Source organism: Geotrypetes seraphini, chromosome 5 (genome assembly GCF_902459505.1).
Source record: "Geotrypetes seraphini chromosome 5, aGeoSer1.1, whole genome shotgun sequence".
In the NCBI taxonomy this organism is placed as follows: domain Eukaryota; kingdom Metazoa; phylum Chordata; class Amphibia; order Gymnophiona; family Dermophiidae; genus Geotrypetes; species Geotrypetes seraphini.
The window spans coordinates 65,711,772-65,734,647 of NC_047088.1; the positions used below are offsets into that span (position 1 = coordinate 65,711,772).

Genomic DNA, 22,876 nt, shown 5'->3' on the forward strand with positions numbered 1-22,876 from the left:
ACTAGTTCTCTGGAAAGCATGCCAATCATCAAGCCACACACTGATATTTGTTATCTGCTCATTGCCCCCTGCTCATGCAGAGAGGTCATGGAATGGTCTCAAGGGAATATCATGCCCAGGTTGGGAGGCATAAGGTTCACACCATCACTAACAGTAGGTGCCTTTTCCATCACAATAAGTGGAGATAGCAGACATTAGACCAGTTTGTTCTGAGCAGGAAAAAAGGTTAATGATAAAACTATTAAAAGGTAAAGCTCCCAGACCCGCTTGTAGGCTGCTATATTGACTGATATACCAAGGTTGTGTTTTGTTTTTTTTTTATAAAATATTTGACTCACTATTAAGTTATTTACAATGATTTAAATTGATAGATGTATATTTTTTAAAAAATCATAAAAAGATGTATGTGAGTTCTTCTACAAACAAGGTAAATTGAAGTAACTGTTTATACTACATGTCATGGGGTAAGCTATTAATTTATAACATAAGAATAACCTTACTGTGTCAGACCATTGATCCATCAAGCCCACTAGCCTGTCGTCACAGTGGCCAATCCAGGTCACTGGTACCTGGCAAAAACCCAAAGTGTAGCAACATTCCATTCTACCGATCCAGGGAAAGCAATGGTGTCCCTATGTCTTTCACAATAACAGACTATGGACTTTTCCTCCAGGAATTTATCCAAACCTTTCTTAAAACCAGCTACGATATCCACTCTTACACAACCTCTGGCAATGCATTCCAGAGCATAACTATTCTTTGAGGGAAAAAATATTTCCATCTATTGGTTTTAAAAGTATTCCCCATTAACTTCATTGAGTGTCCGCTAGTCTTTATAATTTTTGATGGAGTGAAAAATCAATCTACTTGTACCCATTCTACTCCACTCAGGATTTTGTAGACTTCAATCATATCTACCCTCAGCCATCTCTTTTCCAAGCTTAAGACCCCTAACCTTTTTAGTCTTTACTCATATGAGGGAGTTCCATCCCCTTCATCATCTTGGTTGCTCTTCTTTGAACCTTTTTTAGTTCCACTATATCTTTCTTGTGATAAGGAAACCAGAATTGAATGCAATACTCCAGGTGAGGTTGCACCATGGAGTGATACAGAAGCATTATAACATTCATGGAGGGGCATAATCAAAAGAAACATCTAAGTCCGATATTGATGTATGGCATTAGATGCCCAAAGTTGGAAGTGGTAAAATGCCCATTCTCAAAAAATACATCTAGAATATATATCTATATCTATATCTATATCTATATATCTATATATCTATATTTTTTTCAAATATCATCTATCTGGACATCCAGGCCATTGATAGTCCAGACCACCAGAACATATATCTTCATACCACATTTTCGACCAAAAACGTGTCTAAGTCCCAAACGCCCAGAACAAGACCATTTGGACATAGGAGTGGCCAGTGTTGTGATGGACTGGCCACCCAGACATGTCAACAAAGCAGTGGGGCACCTTTCAGGGATCTGTAGTGAACTTCACATAAAGGGTGTCAGACAAACATCTCACCAGAATTCCTTTATAGGATATGGGGAGCCCCCCAACAAAACACACTATGCTTACCTCTTTCAAGGATCTGTAGTGAACTTCACATAAAGGGTGTCAGATAAACATCTCACCAGAACTCCTTTATAGGATATGGGGAGCCCCCCAATAAAACACACTATGCTTACCTGTCTGAAACCCTAATAACCCCTATGGCTGCAGGTGCCACCTATATGGCAGTTCAGTAGGGTTTGTTTGTTTATTGGTGGGATCACATTTTCCATCATGAATGTAGTGGTTAGAGTGACTTATGAGCCTGGGTCCTCCGCTCTACAGTTCACTAGCCCACCCCCTAGGCTACTTAAGACACCTTTATGCAGCTTTACTAGGCTTTGCTATAGTAGGTGCTTTTGTTCCAGAGACAGGTATTTATGTTTTTATTCTGATCTTTGGGGGTTGGGTAAGGGGGTCAGTGATCACTGGGGAAGTGCGTGGGGATCTTTACTTTGTCTCTACAGTGGTTATCTAGTAACTTTGGATAACGTTTTGGCACTTATACCTGCTTTTACATCGTCTAACTGATTATTTGAGTCATTCCCATTCCTTTGGAAGGAAGAAGGGATAAAATATTTAGGCATAATGATACAAAAGACTCTGGAAGACACAATGACAGTAAATGAAAAATCTTTATTGCTGAAAGTCAAAGAAAAGTGTGAGCAATGGAACCCTTTACATCTTTCTCGGTGGGGTAGAGTATAAACTGTCAAGATGATGATTTTGCCTGTGGTTTACTACCAAATGGGGATGTTGCCAGTCTTTTTTCAGGGGTCCTTCTATAAGAAACTAAATAGAATTATCACTAACTTTATTTGGCTGGGTAAAACTGCTAGAATAGCTCTAGTATCTTTGCAAAAACCGATTGCTGAGGGTGGGGTAAATTTCCCAAATTTTTACAAATACCGTCAAGCTTTTATCATGCGGCAGGATATATACTGCATCCTTGCTGAGCTCATGGAACATCTTCCCGATTGGCTGTACTTAGAGTGGCAACTTATGTCCCCATTACGGGTGTTTCATGTGTTGAGTATAAAGGTACCCAGATAGGTCAAGGACAATAGTATTTTATTTGACACCTGGAAAACCTTGAAATTTATTAACAAACTAACAGATATTCCAGTAGAGAAAGATTCAAATTGGTGGGTCTGGGATCTTCTGGAAACATTGGATGCAGGCAGGTATAATAACCCTCCAATCAAAGAAGTCAAACGGAAAAAAACTGTATGACAGCCTCCTAGCAACACAAGCAGCAAAACTGGATAACCAAATCTCCAACCTATTGATAGCCACCCCCGAATACAAGATCTTCAGAAAAGAAATAAAAACGATACTCTTCAAGAAATCACTGAAACACTGTTAACATATCAATTACCTTCCATCATCCTGCCTTCACCCCGCCCCACAGATACTACCAGTTCTTCTCAACTTCTCTTGAATTCACCAATGATCTTCTACTGTAACCCACCATTTATATCTCTTTTGTAATCCACCTTCTCAACTTCTCTTGAATTCACCAATGATCCTATATTGCAACCCACCATTTATAACTCTTTTGTAATCCGCCTTGATCCTCAAGGTAATGGCGGAATAGAAATCTCTAATGTAATGTAATGTAATATATAAGTTTTGTCCAGGTCAGCCCACATCTCATCCAAATACTGCCCTAACCACTCCTCCAGATATGCCCCTTTTAGGCTGGGCGCACAACAGCATTCAGAGGCCTATAAAGTTCCTGGATACGTCCAGAAAATCAGTTTGATTATCAACACTTGCATGACCTGTTTTTTAAATCATCCAAATGCTGACCTGGGCAGGTTTTTAGACGTGATTAAGTTTCGATTATGAGCCCCTTAGTCTTGTTAACCATCCCTTTTTTAATAATTCCTAGCATCTTGTTGACTTTTTTGGCTGCCGCCACACATTGGGCAGATAGTTTCAATGTATTGTCTACAATGATACCCAGATCTTTTTCTTTGGTGCTAATCCCCAAGGTGAACCCTAGCATCCGGTAACTGTGATTCAGGTTATTCTTCCCAATGTGCATCACTTTGCATTTGTCCACATTAAATTTCATCTGCCATTTGGACGCCCAGTCTTCCAATTTCCTAAGGTCTGCCTGCAATTTTCCACAATCTGCAAGCATTTTAACAACTTTGAACAGTTTAGTGCCATCTGCAAATTTAATCACCTCACTCATTGTTCCAATTTTAAAATCATTTATAAATAAGTTAAATAGCATCGGTCCAAGTACAGATCCCTGCAGCACTCCACTGTTTACTCTCCTCCATTGAGAAAAATAACCATTTAATCCTACCCTCTGTTTTCTATCAGATAACCAATTCATAATCCACAACTGAACTTTGCCACCTATCCCGTGACTTGAGGAACTTTGTAAAAACTTTCTGAAAATCTAGATACACTACATCAACCGGCTCACCTTGATTTTTAATAGATCTTCGTATTCTTAGTACAGTACTTTGTACTTTTCACCCCAAGATGCAGGCAGAAGTAACTTTTCAGTGAAAGAAAATGGTGCATATGAATTTGAGGAATGATGAATAATGAAAATGTTTGTGAACTACAAGTAGAAAAACGATTTAGTTTTTAATAATTCTATACGTTAAAAAAAAAGGAGAACAAATATTAAATTTAACTAAGTAAAGAACTTTTTTATAATATTTAAAACTTAATAAAATGGGTATAATTAATTTGTTAGAGTAAGGGTATACAGGCCGATGATTGGAGCAAGGAGCATAGTAACTACGCCGATAAATTCAGTCAGTGAATACGACTGTGCGTAGGCTCCATTACTGAGGCCATGTTCTGTATGCAATTAGATATAGATCTAGAGAGGTATTGCACTCTTTCATAAAAGTGGGAAGTAGTTTATATAGTGTGTTATTCTGAGAAGTAAAAAAATGGCCAAGTCAGGTTCTGTGGATTTTTAATTGATGTGTACATTTATACTTAGTTATTAAACTGTTACTCTTCACCTGTCAGTTTTATACTTTTTCTTGTGGATTGTGTAAAACCTTGCCTCTCTAGTATTTCGTTAGTAGATGTTAGCTGCAGAAATAAAGGTCGAAAAATAAAATATAGGTTATAGTACAAAGATCTCCTCCTTCTGAGGACATTGGGAGTACGTAGCATTTTGATTCACTGACAACATACAGAGATGAGTGTTTAGCACTTATGCAGAACAGCATGAGACTGCCACTAGGGGCACCATTTTAGATACAGCACCAGGCAGGGCAGGAGTAACTGGGGATTGCTCCTGCCTTATGACCACTGGATAACTAGAGAATCAAAAAGTGGATAGGGCCCTTTGGGGGGAGCTTCAGTTGGGGAGCGGGTTGCATCCTTTATTGGGGGTGGGGGGTGGGGGGGTTTGATCATGGGAATGGGAGTAAAATCGAGGGGAATCTCTGATGGTCCCTGTAAGATGTATGGGGAACACTGGGCTGCATCTTTTGGGCCTGATGTTCTTGGACACATAAAATAACACTACTTGCAAAGTAGCCTGTAATCAATGCTATTCTTTTACCATGAGATTCAACAACCTGCAGTACTGAGATACCGTTTGCTGAATCCCAAGGTATATCAAGGTGTGATGAAAACTTGCCTTTTACCACACCTTGATAACTTTCCACAGCACTAGAGTAGTCAGACATCTGGATTTACCCGGACATGTCTTCTTTTTAGAGGACTGTCCAGGCATCTGGACGGATTTTCAAACCTGGCACTTTGTCTGGATTTTGAAAACTTTTGAGCACGGGGCAGCGTCTGGTGGGCATTTGCACATACTCAGTGCAATGAGTGCATGCATGTGATGTGATGCTCTCCAGACGCAGACCAAGGAGACGAGGTTTTTGTGGGGCTGGGGTTGGGGGAAGGAACGAGGCAGGGCTGTGGGTGGGATGGGGTTGGGCCACACATCTTCTTTTTGCCCAGCAAAAAAAAATCTGGTAACCCTACCTAGTAAAGTCTGACACATCCTGGCTATCTTGATCCAAAAATTAACGAGATTATTTCAGTTACGGTGATGAGTCAAAACTGCGCGATCTAATCGCGTGCGGACAATTGCAGGCAGATAATCACGCACAGGACGTCAGCATGCTAGATTCAAACACTATTTTACAGCGGTCCGAGGGGTGTGTTTACTTAGAACTGTTTACGGTCCCTTTGGGGGGGAACCCTCCCAATTACAGAGGAAACTGTAATGTTCCCTAAAAAAGTGGGAAAAAGTTTGTTTCCTCTATAATGGAAAGGTTCCCCCCCAACATGGGAATGCCAATAGTTCTAAGTAAGTGGGGGGTTCTTACACACACACACACACACACACACCCTTGGACCACTTTAAAATACTGTTTGAATCTAGCACGCTGACGTCCTGCGTGTGATTGTCTAGCATGGTTTCATCTATGTACCTCAATTACTATTGGCATACAAGTTTTGTAAATCTTCTTCAACATATGTAAACTACAATTATTCACCTGTAGAGAAATTCTGTAAATATGCCCCCACATTTATACTTGTGCCTGTAAATGTACACAATACCAGTGCTTTTCAAATGTCTAGATGCACAAAGCACGGTGGTTAAGACCATGTGAATCGCTGTTGACCGACGTTTTGGCTGACCCTGGAACAGTGATTGATGCAACAACCCCATGCAAATAATTTGCATGGAGGCTTGTAGTAATCCCTGTCTGATCAGTCACTCTGTGAGCAACTGACACATGCACAGAGTCGGTTTGGAGAAGCCCTAAGAGCTGAGTGGCAGGGAAATCCCCTCAGCTATCGGGGCTTTTTTTCTTTTTTTAATGGCACAGATATTGTGCATGTGTTACAGACGCACAATATCTGCCCCATTAAAAAAATAAAATAAAATGCCATGCCAGCTCCCTGTCCTCACCCCACCGATGACAGCCCTTCCCAAAGACACCCCCCCAACACACACACACATGAACCAGCACCAGGTGACCCTCTCACTCCCTCCTTCCCCCCTTCCCTCATGGCAGTGAAAATTGGCAAGAGGGATGCCCACTAGCCCAAACTGGTTTAACAACGATTGTTAGATGATTGGTGACTTTTGTGCATCTACGTCTTAGGGAGAAATTAATGAACGAGGGTTATCATTTAGACGTTCTATTTTACTTGTAACTCTAGTTAGTAACTAGATTCATTGTATTTAATACTTTTATACCAGTATTGGAGCTACTTTTCCCTTCTCCCTGTGCTTTGGAATCTTCCTCGTAGCATCAATATTGCTTCACTCCTCTCCTGATGCTTTGGGATCTTCTCAATAAAGAGTCTTCATGCTATTTGCTTATAATTGAGGATCTTCATGCACTTTAAATTCCATGGCAACCTGTTGACTCTATGGCAGATTCATGTCAGTAATTTTTAAGTAAGTTTGATATAAAATCCTTGTGCAAAGGTGTGTGCTGCACTGAATGAAAAGGAAACAAATTAAACAAGTCATCTGAATAATTTGGAATCCAATAAACTAAATGGATTAATGATATGAAAATGAATAGAACCATGTTTTGTTTTGGTTTTTTTCTTTTTGTGCACATCCTTGGTCTGCGCTGATCTGATAAAAGGAAAACAGCTAAACAGCTAACAAATGCAGTATGTTTGTTCAGTGAAAATGCGTTACCTACAGCTAGTTGACATTCATTTTTAACTTGTGTTTCTGAGACAAAAGCTTAGAAAATCAGTCTCTGCTTGTTTGGCTGACATTGCTGCCTGGATGTCTTGCCATCATCTGAAACTAAATATGGCCAAGACTGAGCTGCTCCTCTTTCCTCCTAAACACTCTACTCTTCCTCCTCCTTTCTCCATCTCAGTAAATAATACTGTCATTGCTCCAGTTTCAAGTTTCAAGTTTAATATATATTTGATTGATCGCTTTATCAGTTTCAAAGCGATTAACACATGATTAAAATTACAATATAAAAGAAGTTTTAAAAATAATTAAAAACAAACAAGACATGGACAGTTACGAGATAAACTGGAAACATTAGGATAAGTAAGGGGAGAAATTACAATATATTTGAGCAGAGTGGGAAACAAATAAAGGAAAAACACATATGGGTGAGATAAGAGGGGGGATAATTGAAAAAAATGTTATAGAAAAGAGAAAAGAATTGGTTCCAAGACTTGTAAAAATATATTAAATGAGACCAAATAGTATTAAATAATAAAGGCGTCATTAAATAAAAAAGTTTTTAGTTTACTTTTAAATTTTTCCAAGTTAAGTTCTTCACGTAGATAATTGGGGAGAGAATTCCAGGTTTGGGGCGCTGTGACTGAAAAGATATACTGTCGACGCGTATTAATTATTTTTAGCGAGGGAATTGTTAATAAGTGCTGTTCATCTGATCTTAAAGTTCTATTAGAGGAATAAGGGATTAATAATTTATGAATAAAAGCTCGTAACCTTGGAGTAGTCCTCGATTCTGACCTCTCATTTTCTACGCACATCCAACAAGCTGCTAAAAATTGTTGCTTCTTTTCTTCAATATCACCAAAATTTGCCTCTTCCTCTCTGAGCACACTACCCAGACCTTTGTCCATGCTCTCATAACCTCAAACTTAGATTACTGCAATCTACCTCTAACTGGTATCCTTCAGTGTCGCCTCTTCCCCTTGCAATCTGTGCAAAACTTTGTTGCACAACTCATCTTCTACCAACCTCGCTACGCTCCTTAAGTCACTTCACTGGCTCCCTATCTGTTATCGCATACAGTTCAAGATCTTATTGCTGATCTACAAGTGTGTTCATTCTGCTGCCCCTCAATATCTCTCCTCATTTCTCTCTCCTTATACACCTCCCAGAGAACTCCGTTCCTTAGATAAGCTGCTCTTAGCTTTACCCTTCTCCTCCAGACTTTGTTCCTTTCATCTAGCTGCGCTCTATGCCTGGAACAAATTAGCTGACTTTGTCCATCAAGCTTCTTCCCTTCTCTTGTTTAAAAACAGACTGAAAACCCACCTATTTGATATAGCCTTAAATCCTTAACCCTACTCCTCTGCCCTCAAACCCAGCCAGCTGATTAACCGTTCCCCTTAACTGGATCCATGACATCCTGTTTGTTTTTGGAAAGCAGAGCTGAGATTGTGATGTCATAATGCCTCATCCCACCAATAAGAGCCAACCTCATCAGTGATGTCATAATGGCTTCATTGTCCTTTACTTCCCTCTGCCCTCCAACCCAGCCCGCTGATTAACAGTTCCCCTTAACTATATCCATGACATCCTGTTTGTCTGTCTTGGCTGTTTAGGTTGTAAGCTCTTTTGAGACTGTTTTCTATATCACTTCAAAGATGGTCCTTTCCTACTACAGTTTACAATTTATTTAGAATTTGCTATACAACTCTTCGGTACACCATCAAAAAACACTCAGTGATTGATTATAGAAAAGCACACGGATGGTTATATGGGTGGCATAACATTGGCCTTGCTAATGAGAAAACATAAACTATATGTAGAAAATTTAAACTAAAAGGGGTGGGGTTAGGCTGGCATGGTTTTAAATGAAGTCTGAAATAAATAATTTATTTAATAACAGCGGGTCAGTTACAAATTGATAGAAATTTTAAAACAATTGTAATTTCATGGGCAATTTTGAGGTTGTTGAAGTGTTTGGGTAGCTTGTGAGGTAAAGGAGGACTCATTGAATATCAGGAAATTATAGGGTAGCAATTGAAGGGGTGGTGATTAGAAAAAAAGTAGTATGAGATAAATTAGGTGGGCTGATATAGGAATTTTTATGGCAGATGGTAGGTAGAGGTTAGAAAGGTTTTGGTAGGTAGGAAATTTGTCTCATCTACCCTTCCATTGATATCCTAATTTAGATATTACTGGCTTGGTTTGTGATTGTTTGGTTGTTGGTTTGGGTGGTTTGGGGTTGTGGTTTGGATGCTTGTCTTGCAGCTGTGGGGAAATTGAAAGCCAAATCAAGCCAAATGATTAATTATTAATGAAGTGTGGTCTGCTTGTGTGAAAACTGCCGTAAGTGGAGGTGAGACCTTAACGTTTCTGCGGGTCTACCACGAACAGAACTTGAATACAATTTGAGGTTTCATGAAATTAATATGTATGGCTAGGTCATCACCGACTAGTCTTGATAAATACAACAGAAGGTTGGCCTTGTTAAAAAATATATATTTAAGGTTGTAATAAGTTATTCTATTTAAGTAATTTTGTTAAATAATAAAGCCACAGCCAAGTATTGTCCAACTGATAAAATAGTCATGTGGTTATTTGGTTTTGAATGAGAATGAAAGAATTCAAGTGCCAATGTTAAGATGTATAATAGAGATAGATCTTAAGTTTATATTAGGAACCCATGTTTCTAGCTGAAAAAGTGCTTGATTCATTCTACAAGACAAAAAGTTCTTTGAGGCTGTTGCTCTGGTTATGGAATTGTATACAGAAGGTACACAATAAATGAAGACAGAGATTGAATTTGCTAATTACTGATGAGATACATCCTTTGAGGTCAAACTCAGAGTCCAACAGTGGAGCGAGCAAGACATGAAAAACATGGATTATATTAACATAAATATTATAGCACATTCGATGTACTAACACAATGTTGGCTACAGTAATGCAAATAACTGTGACCCAGTAATATACCCTCTAACTATGCTATGACTCTTTAGGGGTTTTATTCTGAAATACAAGCCATAAAAGTGGACTCATTCAAGCAGACAGCAGATCATTTGCACAAAGCAGCAGGCCAAACTCAGATACTTTAAGCAAGCAGTAGGTGTTCTTTGTTTTAAATGCAGGATAGCATCCATAGCTTGTGCATTTAATTATGCACAGAGCACGCATCCTGCTTTTCCAAATCAGACTTCTGCTAATATAATGTGAAAGGCAATGGATAGTATTATTTTGGCAGTGCTCATGATTTTCACAATTATTCTGTTTGATTTTATACTCCTATTGTTATTCTGAAGCACAGAAATTATGTGCTAACATTTAAAAGATTTGGGTAGAGAAAGAGGAAGGCACCTAATTTCCTAAAAGAGGCAAATTGTTATTGACATTTTTTTTTTAGGAAGGAATAGGTAGAAAAATAAGAACATTTTATATGTTTACTTTCATTCTAGGTCTCTTCTTCACCACTTTATCTCTTAGGGTTCCTTTTACAAAGCTGCGCACTGAAGCCCATATGAATTGAATGGGTTTTGGTGTATTTACCACAACAGCATCGCAACCATGGCTTTTAAAAAAGGCCCTTAATCTCCTTTTATTCTTTCTTTCTCTTGTCTCTTTTAACAAAAATGGCTGCAATGGTCAGTTTGAAATTAAGAAAATATCCCCCCCACCCCTTTTTACAAAGCCATGCTAGTGGCTGCTGCTGCAGTAATCAGTCCGATGTCCATAGGGAATTAATGAACGTCAGAGTGTTTGCCAAGCTACTTTGTAAAAGAAGCCCAATATCCTCTTATTGAACATTTTCTGCAAATCATATTACAGCTTCATCATCAAGGAACTGAAAGTTGCCAAGGGGGGGTGGGGGAGGGGGTGGGCAATTTTTAAGTATAAATTAAGATGAGAAGTCAGGGTAAGATTTGCCTCTTTGTGGATGATGCCAAAATCTGCAATAGAGTAGACACGCCAGATGGTGTGAATAACATGAAGAAAAACTTGTTGAAGCTTGATGAGTGGTCTGAAATTTGTCAGCTAAAATTTAATGGTAAGAAATGCAAGGTGATGCATTTGGGCTGCAAAAACCCGAGGGAACGGTATAGTTTAAGGGATGAAGAACTTATGTGCACAAGTGAAGAGCGGGACTTGGGTGTGATTGTATGTGATGATCTGTAAGGTGGCTAAACAGGTTGAAAAGGTGACAGTGAAAGCTAGAAAGATGCTAGGTTGCATAGGGAGAGGTATGGCCAGTAGGTAAAAGGAGGTATTGATGCCTCTGTATAAGACTTTGGTGAGAACTCATTTAGAATATTGTGTACTTCTAGAGGCTGTACCTTGAAAAAGATATAAAAAGGATGGAGTCGGTCCAGAGGAAGGCTACTAAAATGGAGTGTGGTCTTTGTGATAAGGCATATGGGGATAGACTTAAAGATCTCAATCTGTATACTTTGAAGGAAAGGCGGGAGAGGGGAGATATAATAGAGATGTTTAAATACCTAAGTAATATAAATGTGCATGAGTTGAGTCTCTTTCATTTGAAAGGAAACTCTGCAATAAGAGGGCATAGGATGAAGTTAAGAGGTGATAGACTCCGGAGTAATCTGAGGAAATACTTTTTTACAGAAAGGGTGGTAGATGCATGAAACAGTTTCCCGGATGAGGTGGTGGAAACAGAAACTGTGTCTGAATTCAAGAAGGCCTGGATAGGAATGTGGGATACATCAGAGAAAGAGATAATGGTTACTGTGGATGGGCAGACTAGATGAGCCATTTGGCCTTTATCTGTCGTCATGTTTCTATGAATATTTAACAATTGATTGTACTTTGATGAGATATATATAAGATATTTGCATCATTACATGACCATTATTTTGATCTGATTAAGCCAGAACAAATTATTTATTTAAAAAATTATATACCATATAAATCCTATACGGTTTACATAACAACATTCATAGATATCAAACAGTATATACAAGTTCAAAAATAAAAGGAAACACTTTTCTATATGATTCAGAATATCTATCACACTAAGGCGTTTGCAGGTAAATGTGCATACACATCTGCAAACATGCCGGTCTATTCTATTAAGGTCTATAAGGCACAGCACCTGTTTCCCATGACATATATTTTAAAAGGGATCATGGCTATGGGTACGTTGGGGATAGTCTGAAAAGTTGCCCATGTCTAACTTGGGCACCAGCATATACACCAGGCTTCAGCAGGTATAAGTCCAGTGTCCCTTATAGAATTGTGCTTAGAGATTCATTTTTTGACCCTTACATTTTGGCACCATTTATGGAACTCCCTCCAATATATATTTAAATACAGCAGACGGTGTTAAAAAACATTCTGACCATGGCATTTGAATATTGGCCCATGAGAGTCTAGACTCCAGGTATCCCTTGTTCTTGTCTGTGAAGTATGAGAAAATGTGATGAGGGTGAGCTGTGTTTCTTTGAGCATGACTACTCTGTGTTCCAAGAATAAAACTTACCATATCTGTGTCTGAGACAGGACCAAAGCTTGTCACGTAGATGTCTGTCTTCACTTCAGTTACAGTGTCTAGTTAAAGGAGATAAAATGATATTAGAAAACTTTTTCACTCAAGATTTCAGTATGATAGTATTTTCTTTAAACGTGGGTGCTTTACAGCAGTTATAACAGTAATAAAAACAATTTTTCCTTCTAATCTTCTACTAGACACATCTCAAAATGCTATGGAGCCATCTCTTAAGTAGAAGAATGCCACAAATACTTACCAACCAAAAAGCTGTGCAGAATAGGGATGGAAAAATGAAATCTCATCCTGATCCAGGAGTTAATAACTTTTCTTTTGTAAAACCTTGTCCCTACATTTTGATATCATATATGTACACTCAATAACCATGATATAAAATCCAGTGAATAAACAGCTATTTAAACATGACAAAAAACAATATGAAATATACATATTTGTATTTAAAACTTTAGGGGATCTATTCACTAAAATGCAGTAAAGATCTGCAATTATTGATCAGTATTTGTCAAAATTACTGCACTGCAAAACCGCTGAGTCACCTGTGGTAGGTGTTCCTAGTATCTCACTTACAGGTAGCACAGTTGATTTGCTTACTAGGTGTTAATTGCACTGAAAATAATGTGATACAATTAGCTGTGTCTTTAAAGGTAGCATTAATATGACACATACCATGATACAGTAACTATTTCCATATTACTCATGTTGCCCACTCTTTCTTTCATGCCTGTTGATTTCCTGCTCACTAGTCCTTGCATTTAGATCTTCTCTACAAAATTGCTTAGTTATCACCACCTTTGAACAGATCAGATATGATAATACTCAATTTGCCATTTTCATTTTTAAGATAAAAACAAAAGACTGTGGATATGGATGTTTTATAATCCCTGCCTATGGAATGCACTTCCATCCCACTCATGTTGGGAAACTTTTCTTGAAAGGAGATATTGTAAGGGCAACAAACCACTTTGTAAGAAAAGTAAGTAAAAGTAAGAGGAAAAGAAGGCCCCTTTGGTTCTCAAAAGTAGCTGAGAAGGTTAAGAAAAAAGGGTTAGCTTTCATAAACTACAAAAGATGCTGAAAGAGAAAGACAGGCAAAAATATCTGGAAAAGTTAAGAGAGGCTGATCGAGTTGTCAGGAAAGCAAAAATGCAAATGGAGGTAAAAATAGCTGACAGTAAAATTGGGGAATAAGACTTCTTCTAGATATACTAGTGATAAGAAGAGGTGCTAAAGTGGCATTGTGAGGCTCAAAGGTGAAGGGGGGGGGGGGAATATGTAGAAGCTGATAAAGATAAGGCTGAATTGCTTAACAAATATTTCTGTCCTGTGTTCACAGCTGAAGCATCAGGAGCAGGATTACAGAACACAAATCCAAATAGGGATAGAGATGTGGTAGACCCTGATTGATTTTCAGAGGATTGTGTTCATGAGGAGCTAGCTAAACTATAAGTGAACAAAGTGATGAGACATTTGAGGGTACTGAAGGAACTTAGGGAAGTTCAAGCAGCTCCGCTGGCTGACCTTTTCAATTATTTTCTAAAGTCAGAAGTGGAATTGGAGGACTGGAGAAGGGTGGATGTGATCCCTCTCCAAAAAAGTGGAAGTAGGCTGGTAAGTAACTTAATGAATATGCTTTAAAAACAGAGAATAGTGACATTTCTAGAATCCAGTGGAGCTAACATGGATTCACTAAAGGCAGGTTTTGTCAGACAAATCTAATAAATTTCTTTGACTGGGTGACCAGAGAATTGGATAGAGGGAGTGTACTAGATGTGGTGTATTTAGACTTTAGCAAAGCCTTTGAAAATATCCCACACAGGTGTCTAATAAATAAACTGAGTGTCCTCGGGGTGGATCACACAGTTACAGACTGGGTCAGGAACTGATTGAGTGGAAGGTGACAGAGGGTAGTGATCAATAAAGATCGCTTTGAGGAAAGGAATGTTAAGAGTGGTGTGCCTCAAGTTTCAGTTCTTAGGCCTATTATTAAAAAAAAAAAAAATTGTAAGCGATATTGCTGCAGGGCTGTCAGGTAAGATTTGCCTCTTTATGGATGATGCCAAAATCTGCAATAAACATCCCTGATGGTGTGAATACATGAGAAAGGATCTAGTAAAGCCAAAATACAATTTCATAATTTTCATGATTCTTGTGCACTGTTCCCCCACTTCAACTAAATTCTGCTTAGTGGGGGAGTATTTGCAATATGACATCCAAATCTTTTGGATGTTTGGATGTTTTGTGGAAAACACACAAAGATCAAGTACCCATTTTCAAAACTGCAAAATGTGTATCTTGTTTTTTATTTTTTGAAAATGACCATTTTTCAGACGTTTGTCTATCTTTTCTGAACCATTTCCACCCTGCACCCCCCCCCCCAAAAAAAAAAAGACATCCAAAAGAAAAATGCACAAAACAAGACATTTGGATGTAGAAGGAGTCAGCAGGGTAGTAGGGAACTTCATATAAAAATGCCCAGGTAAACATCTAGTCTATTCTATTTTATATAACATTTATAGCCCATTCTAATCCAATAAAATTCTAGGCGAAAAACAATATTTAAAAAAGATACATCTAGGTGGATATCAATATTTAAAAATAATACATCAGAATTCTCAGCAAATTTATAATAAATCAATTAAAATAATGAGTTTTTAAAAGTTTGAAAGACATAATATGAAGAAACTTTCCTTAATTCTCACCTTAACTCCTTTATAATGTATGGTGAGTTGCCCAAATCCCACCAAAAACCTACTGGACTCAACTGTACACCACACCATGAACATGTATGCCTGTAGGTATCATCTATATGTAGGAACAGTGGGATTCAGGTAGGTTTTAGAAGGCTCACATAATCTACAGTAAGTTTAGTAGTAGCCTGAATTCCCATCTCTATAGTTCACTACACCACTCACTAATTTGCTCCAGGAACCTGCTTGCTGCTCTAGTGAGAACATAAGAATTGCCACTGCTGGGTCAGACCAGTGGTCCATCGTGCCCAGCAGTCCGCTCTCGCAGTGGCCCCTAGGTCAAAGACCAGTGCCCTAACTGAGACCAGCCCTACCTGTGTACATTCCAGTTCAGCAGGAACTTGTCTAACTTTGCCTTGAATCCCTGGAGGGTGTTTTCCCCTACAACAGCCTCTGGAAGAGCGTTCCAGTTTTTTACCACTCTCTGGGTGACGAAGAACTTCCTTACGTTTATACGGAATCTATCCCCTTTTAACTTTAGAGAGTGCCCTCTCGTTCTCTCTACCTTGGAGAGAGTGAACAACCTGTCTCTATCTACTAAGTCTATTCCCTTCATTATCTTAAATGTTTCGATCATGTCCCCTTGCAGTCTCCTCGTTTCAATGGAGAAGAGGCCTAGTTTCTCTAACCTCTCGCAGTATGGCAACTTCTCCAGGCCCTTAACCATTTTAGTTGCTCTTCTCTGGACCCTTTCGAGTAGTACCATGTCCTTCTTCATGTACGGCGACCAGGGCTGGATGTAGTACTCCAGGTGAGGGCACACCATGGCCTGGTACAGCGGCATGATAACCTTCTCCAATCTGTTCGTGATCCCCTTCTGAATCATTCCCAGCATTCTGTTCGCCCTTTTCGCTGTCACCTCACATTGCACGGATGGCTTAATTGACTTGTTGACCAGTACTCCCAAGTCTCTTTCCTGGAGGGTTTCTCCGAGTACCGCACCAGACATCCTGTATTCGTGTATAAGATTTTTGTTACCAACATGCATCATCTTACACTTATCCACATTAAACCTCATTTGCCATGTTGCGGCCCATTTCTTGAGCGTGTTTATGTCCCGTTGCAGGTCTTCACAATCCTTCTGTGTCTTCACTGCGTCTGCAAATTTAATCACCTCACTCGTCATACCAATTTCCAGGTCGTTTATAAATATGTTGAAGAGCATGGGTCCAAGCACTGAACCCTGCGGAACTCCACTGGTGACGCTTTTCCAGTCCGAGTATTGTCCATTTACCCCCACTCTTTGTTTCCTATCCGCCAACCAGTTTTTTATCCACATGAGTATTTCACCTTTGATTCCATGGCTTGTAATTTTTCAAAGTAGTCGTTCATGCGGGATATACAATGTCGACTGCCTCGCCCTTGTCTTTCTGCCTGTTTACTCCTTCGAAGAAGTGCAGCAAGTTTGTCAAGCAAGATCTTCCCTTGCTGAAGCTATCATACAGGTAGGTATGTACTGTTTCATTCAAATTTTTAGGAATGGGAGGGGGTCAGTGGCCACTGGGGGAGTGTGTGTGTGTGTGTGGGGGGGAGGGGTTTGCATTTTTATAACCCTCCAGTGGTCTACTGGTTAGTTAGGGCACCTTTTTAGACCTTATTTGTTATTAAAACAGGTCTAGCCCCAAACATCCAATTTATGCCCTGGACGTATACTTAAATGTTTGATTATGGCACAAAAACATTCACGTTTTGACACTCATAGAATTCCTATGAGCATCAGAGCTAATACTGTTGTGGCCAGTGATTTAAAAAAGCCTAACACGGCTTCATAAAAGAATATAAACTCTCTGCGCGTCCCCCTGTCTGGCAATAAACAGTAAACAATAGAGAGTTGGATGAATTTTTGCAATTTGTCACCAGATTATTTCATTTAAATTTACTACTATTACTACTACTATTTCTAGAGCACTACCAGATGTACACATCACTGTACAGAGTCACAAAGGAGACAGTCCCTGGTCAAAAGAGCTTACAGTCAAAAAAGATAAGACTGGCAAACAGGATGCCAGTGTAGGAATACAGCAAGGGGGGGGGAGGGGTTAATCTGCTGGTTAGGGTGGCAAGCAGTGGGCAGTGGGGAGTAGGGTTATAGATTGAAGGAATTTTAGGTGGGATGGGTCATGTACAACCTCCATTGCCAAAATGGTCAGGTGTGTTGGGCTGATGTTGTAATGCTACTCTCACTGACACATTTTCCCTTTTCATTATGGTTATAGCAACCACAGAACAACATATTAAGGTTGAGAAGCGAATGACCAGCACCGAGTATTTTATTCATTGGAAAAAGAAAGAAAGAAAAAAAAAAAAACCCCATACGCATTGCACTTCTTTAGGGAAGGAAAGGTGAAAAAGAAGTGACCTTTTAAAATGATATCTTGTAGGATGTATATTTCTGCTTTTACCCCATGGCATCTTATCAATGGAAGCATTGAAAAATGTGAGAATCATTTTTTCTTGTTACTTAGTCTGCTTCTTTGTTCCAGATAAAAAGCAGCACCTCCTACTCAGCACCCACTCATTCCTGGAATATCCATTTTAAGAGCTCACGACTCCCTCAGCGAGCAAGTGGGTGGATAGTATTTAGAAAATGACTGACTGCTATTTTTATTTGGTCCTTGGTAGCACAAACAGAAGCCGAGGTGGAATACAAATTACAGGCTCTATTGCTCTGTCTGTCTCCTTTGGCTGCATCTGCTGGGAATATGGAATAAAATGAGTAGACTTTTATGTAAAATTCTGCTGCAATCACAAACTATTATTAATTTCAGAGGTTTAATACAGTGAACTTAATGCAGTCCTATCCCAGTGGGGCAGCTCTCTGGATGGCTTATATTAATACCTCCTAAATAATTTAGTTTTAGTTCCTGTGCTGGGGAGTTTGGGAGTGAGAGCAAGGGAGAGTTTATAGCATAGATAGTGCTACCATGTCCTATACAGTATTTAGATTTTGAAGGTAAAATAAATAAACCTTTGAGAGGCTATCAGGAATGGACAATATTATGCACAGATTTGGAAAAAAAAAATCTCTGCAAGGATTATTGTGTTTTAGGCTGGGTTGTTTTTTTAATATTCTCTTAGGCTTCTACAGCTGGTATCATGGTTCTCGCAGCCATCTCATGTGACTTTCTTCAGGCGATGCTTTGTGGCTGGTTTGTGCCCTCTTTTTATGTCCTGGTTCTTGATCTATATTGGTTGATGTCTGACCAATTACGTTTAAGCTCTTAAAGGTGGGGAAAGTCATTGGTCTCTGTCCAATCAGTTTAAAGTCTAATTGCTTGTTTAAAGAAAAAATTAACAAGCAGTAAGTGCAACATCTTTACGGTGAGCGCATCTTCCCTACATTTACTGCACAGGGTACCCAGTTTGTACAGGGCAGGTGGCATGTTGCATGCACTGCATGTACCGTATTTTCGCGGATATAACGCGCACCTGTGTAAAACGCGCACAGGGGTATAGCGCGCAGAAATCACGATGATATGTACCAAAACTTTTCTATACCGCGCTCAGGCATATAACGCGCATGATGCCCGACGCTCCTTTCGCCCGCCCTGACTTTCCGTGCGCTGTCCCGACTCTCCGTTCACCCCCCCTGACTTCCGTGCACTGCCCTGACTTTCCGTGCGCTGTCCCGACTCTCCGTTCACCCCCCCTGACTTTCTGTGCACTGTCCCCCCTTGAAGTCCTGTCCCCCCTTGAAGGTCTGTCCCCATCCTGAAAGCCTGATGCCCCCCCCCCCGACGTCCGATACATCCCCCCCCCGGCAGGACCACTCGCACCCTCACCCCGAAGGACCGCCGACTCCCCAACAATATCGGGCCAGGAGGGAGCCCAAACCCTCCTGGCCACAGCGACCCCCTAACCCCACCCCGCACTACATTACGGGCAGGAGGGATCCCAGGCCCTCCTGCCCTCGACGCAAACCCCCCTCCCTCCAACGACCGCCCCCCCCAAGAACCTCCGCCCGTCCCCCAGCCGACCCGCGACCCCCCTGGCCGACCCCCACGACCCCCCCACCCCCCTTCCCCGTACCTTTGGAAGTTGGCCGGACAGACGGGAGCCAAACCCGCCTGTCCGGCAGGCAGCCAACGAAGAAATGAGGCCGGATTGGCCCATCCGTCCTAAAGCTCCGCCTACTGGTGGGGCCTAAGGCGCGTGGGCCAATCAGAATAGGCCCTGGAGCCTTAGGTCCCACCTGGGGGCGCGGCCTGAGGCACATGGGCCAAACCCGACCATGTGTCTCAGGCCGCGCCCCCAGGTGGGACCTAAGGCTCCAGGGCCTATTCTGATTGGCCCACGCGCCTTAGGCCCCACCAGTAGGCGGAGCTTTAGGACGGATGGGCCAATCCGGCCTCATTTCTTCGTTGGCTGCCTGCCGGACAGGCGGGTTTGGCTCCCGTCTGTCCGGCCAACTTCCAAAGGTACGGGGAAGGGGGGTGGGGGGGTCGGCCAGGGGGGTCGCGGGTCGGCTGGGGGACGGGCGGAGGTTCTTGGGGGGGGGCGGTCGTTGGAGGGAGGGGGGTTTGCGTCGAGGGCAGGAGGGCCTGGGATCCCTCCTGCCCGTAATGTAGTGCGGGGTGGGGTTAGGGGGTCGCCGTGGCCAGGAGGGTTTGGGCTCCCTTCTGGCCCAACTACACAAAGGTACGGGGAAGGCGGGTGGGGGTGTCGTGGGGGTCGGCCAGGGGGGTCGCGGGTCGGCTGGGGGACGGGCGGAGGTTCTTGGGGGGGGCGGTCGTTGGAGGGAGGGGGGTTTGCGTCGAGGGCAGGAGGGCCTGGGATCCCTCCTGCCCGTAATGTAGTGCGGGGTGGGGTTAGGGGGTCGCCGTGGCCAGGAGGGTTTGGGCTCCCTCCTGGCCCGATATTGTCGGGAAGTCGGCGGTCCTTCGGGGTGGGGGTGCGAGTGGTCCTGCCGGGGGGGGGGGGATGTATCGGACGTCGGGGAGTCGGCCGGGCAAGAGGGCTTGGGCTCCCTCTTGCTCCGATCGTGGATGCGGGTGCGGGTGGGAGCGCGTGCGAGCGGTCGTTCGGGGTGGGAGCGCGAGCGGTCCTGCTGGGGGGGTGAATCGGGCGTCGGGCGGGGTGGGAACTATGTTTAAAAACTTTTCTATACCGCGCTCAGGCATATAACGCGCGAGGGGTATGCGCGGTACGTAAAATCACGTATAACGCGCGCGTTATATCCGCGAAAATACGGTAATGTGAGTGGGCCCACTGAAAATAAATAAAGGTAACCAGCCATTCCTCCTGCTAATCCAATCCCCCCCCCCACCGGTCAAAGTCCCTGAAAACCAGGCGGCCATCAGCAAGTATCTGGTCGGTTTACATAGCTAAAATTAACACTTTAAAATAATTAAGGGGAAAAATTAAAAATTAAATTATTTAAAATAAAATAAAAGAGGGGGGAAGTAAACTAGACAAAGACGACTAGATGATGAGGGAGTTGATACAAAAGGTAGCAAGGGATGACCCTTACATTGAGGTTGGAAAGTAAAATTAAAATGGAGGAACAAGGCAGAAGGGAAAAAAACAAATATGGAGTGGAGGTCGCTTCTTAAAAGCGGTTCTTAGTAAGCGCTGATGAATAACTAAGGGGATGTCTAGCAAAGTTCTTTGATTGATGGAACGGTTAAAAGGTTCTGGTCGGGAGATCTCAAGGCTCGAAGGGAGACATAAGGAATGAGTTGTTTGTCTAATAAAGATGGACAATGGATTGATTTGATTTTGAATGTGAGCAGGATAATTTTATATGTGATGTGTTGGGAGACCGGTAGCCAGTGTGACTCCCTAGGACTTATCCAAGGGTCAGCAACAACAGAGATCCTCTTCCAATGCTGACTAGATTGACACCTAAATCCAAAATGACCCTTAGAGGTATTTTTACAATACTACCTCTAGGGACAATTCATATTTTTTGGACTGCAGGTAGCACAGCAGCACTTATTACCTTCTCCTCCTGCCCATGTCATGCCCAGATACCACCCATTCACATTTTAGATAGTTCACATGAGATTTTTACTGTGATGTCTGTTTTTTTAGCACAGGAGTCAGCAAGGACCTGCATTAATGTCTACCGCTCATGTTAGCTGCCTAATATAGCATAGTAAAATGAGTTCTAGATCAGTGGTTCCCAACCCTGTCCTGGAGGAACACCAGGCCAATTGGGTTTTCAGGCTAGCCCTAATGAATATGCATGAAGCAAATTTGCATGCCTATCACTTCCATCATATGCAAATCTCTCTCATGCATATTCATTAGGGCTAGCCTGAAAACCCGATTGGCCTGGTGTTCCTCCAGGACAGGGTTGGGAATCACTGTTCTAGATAATGAAAACCTTTTTTTTAAAAAAGTGATTATTCCATTTTGCCTCTGTTCAGAGACCCTGGAGTCTTTAGTAGGATATTATGAAAAATCATGTACTAGATTTGCTGAAAAATGTGTATTTTGTTTTTCAGATGCTCTTGCACAGTGCATCTAAAAATCATTTCGGCATCTTAGTTTTAGCTACTATGATAAAATTATATCATTGCCCTAAGGTTTCCTTGCCAAGTCTTTAAACACATTCCCTGAATAATTTGATTTAGAGGGATTTATAGGGGGGTCAAGAAAAGAGGAGATAGAATGGATTAGGCTTCTTATGAAAGCATTTTTGTGTTACTACACTGATTTGTTGGTGGAATGTAAAATCTTTATCCAAGATAATGCCAAGAAGTTTAACTTTACTGTCCATTTGGATGGGAGAGGAGGCAATGCTAATGGGGGTACAAAGATGTTCATCTCTGGAAGTTGGAAAGTGGACACTTGTAGTTTTGGAGAGAAGAAGTGGGACCATTGGACGATGGTGACAGAAAGGGAGTAGTAAAAGAAGAGAAAGAGATAGCTGACAGGTTAAATGAGTTCTTCACGTCAGTCTTCACAATGGAAAATATAACCAACATTCCGGAACCCGAGGAGATCGTAATAAGAGACCAAGATGATAAGCTGGTCGATTTAGAAGTAAGCCAAGAGGATGTACTTAAGCAGATTGACAGACTAAAGAGCGACAAATCGCCAGGTCCGGACGGCATTCACCCAAGGGTACTCAAGGAGCTAAAAAACGAAATAGCGGAGCCATTTCGACAGATATGCAACCTATCCTTAAAAACCGGTGAGATCCCGGAGGATTGGAAAATAGCAAATGTCACGCCCATCTTCAAGAAGGGCGCAAGAGGAGACCCGGGAAACTACAGGCCGGTAAGCCTGACCTCAGTCCCGGGAAAGATGATGGAGGCACTGATCAAAGACAGCATCTGTGAGCACATCGAAAAAAATGGGCAGCTAAAACCGAGTCAACACGGCTTCTGCAAGGGTAGGTCATGCCTCACTAACTTATTGTACTTC

The 22,876-nt window shown here is 41.4% G+C and overlaps 1 protein-coding gene across 2 annotated transcripts in view; it reads right to left on the reverse strand.

Moving 5' to 3' along the window:
• LOC117361261 (gamma-aminobutyric acid receptor subunit alpha-3-like) overlaps positions 1 to 22,876 on the reverse strand; it is a 310,400-nt gene that overhangs the window by 190,544 nt on the left and 96,980 nt on the right. For both annotated transcript variants that reach the window (XM_033946357.1, XM_033946358.1), the window contains exon 3: positions 12,729 to 12,796. In XM_033946357.1, coding sequence (XP_033802248.1) covers positions 12,729 to 12,796 — 68 coding nt within the window. The remainder of the gene's footprint in view (positions 1 to 12,728; positions 12,797 to 22,876) is intronic.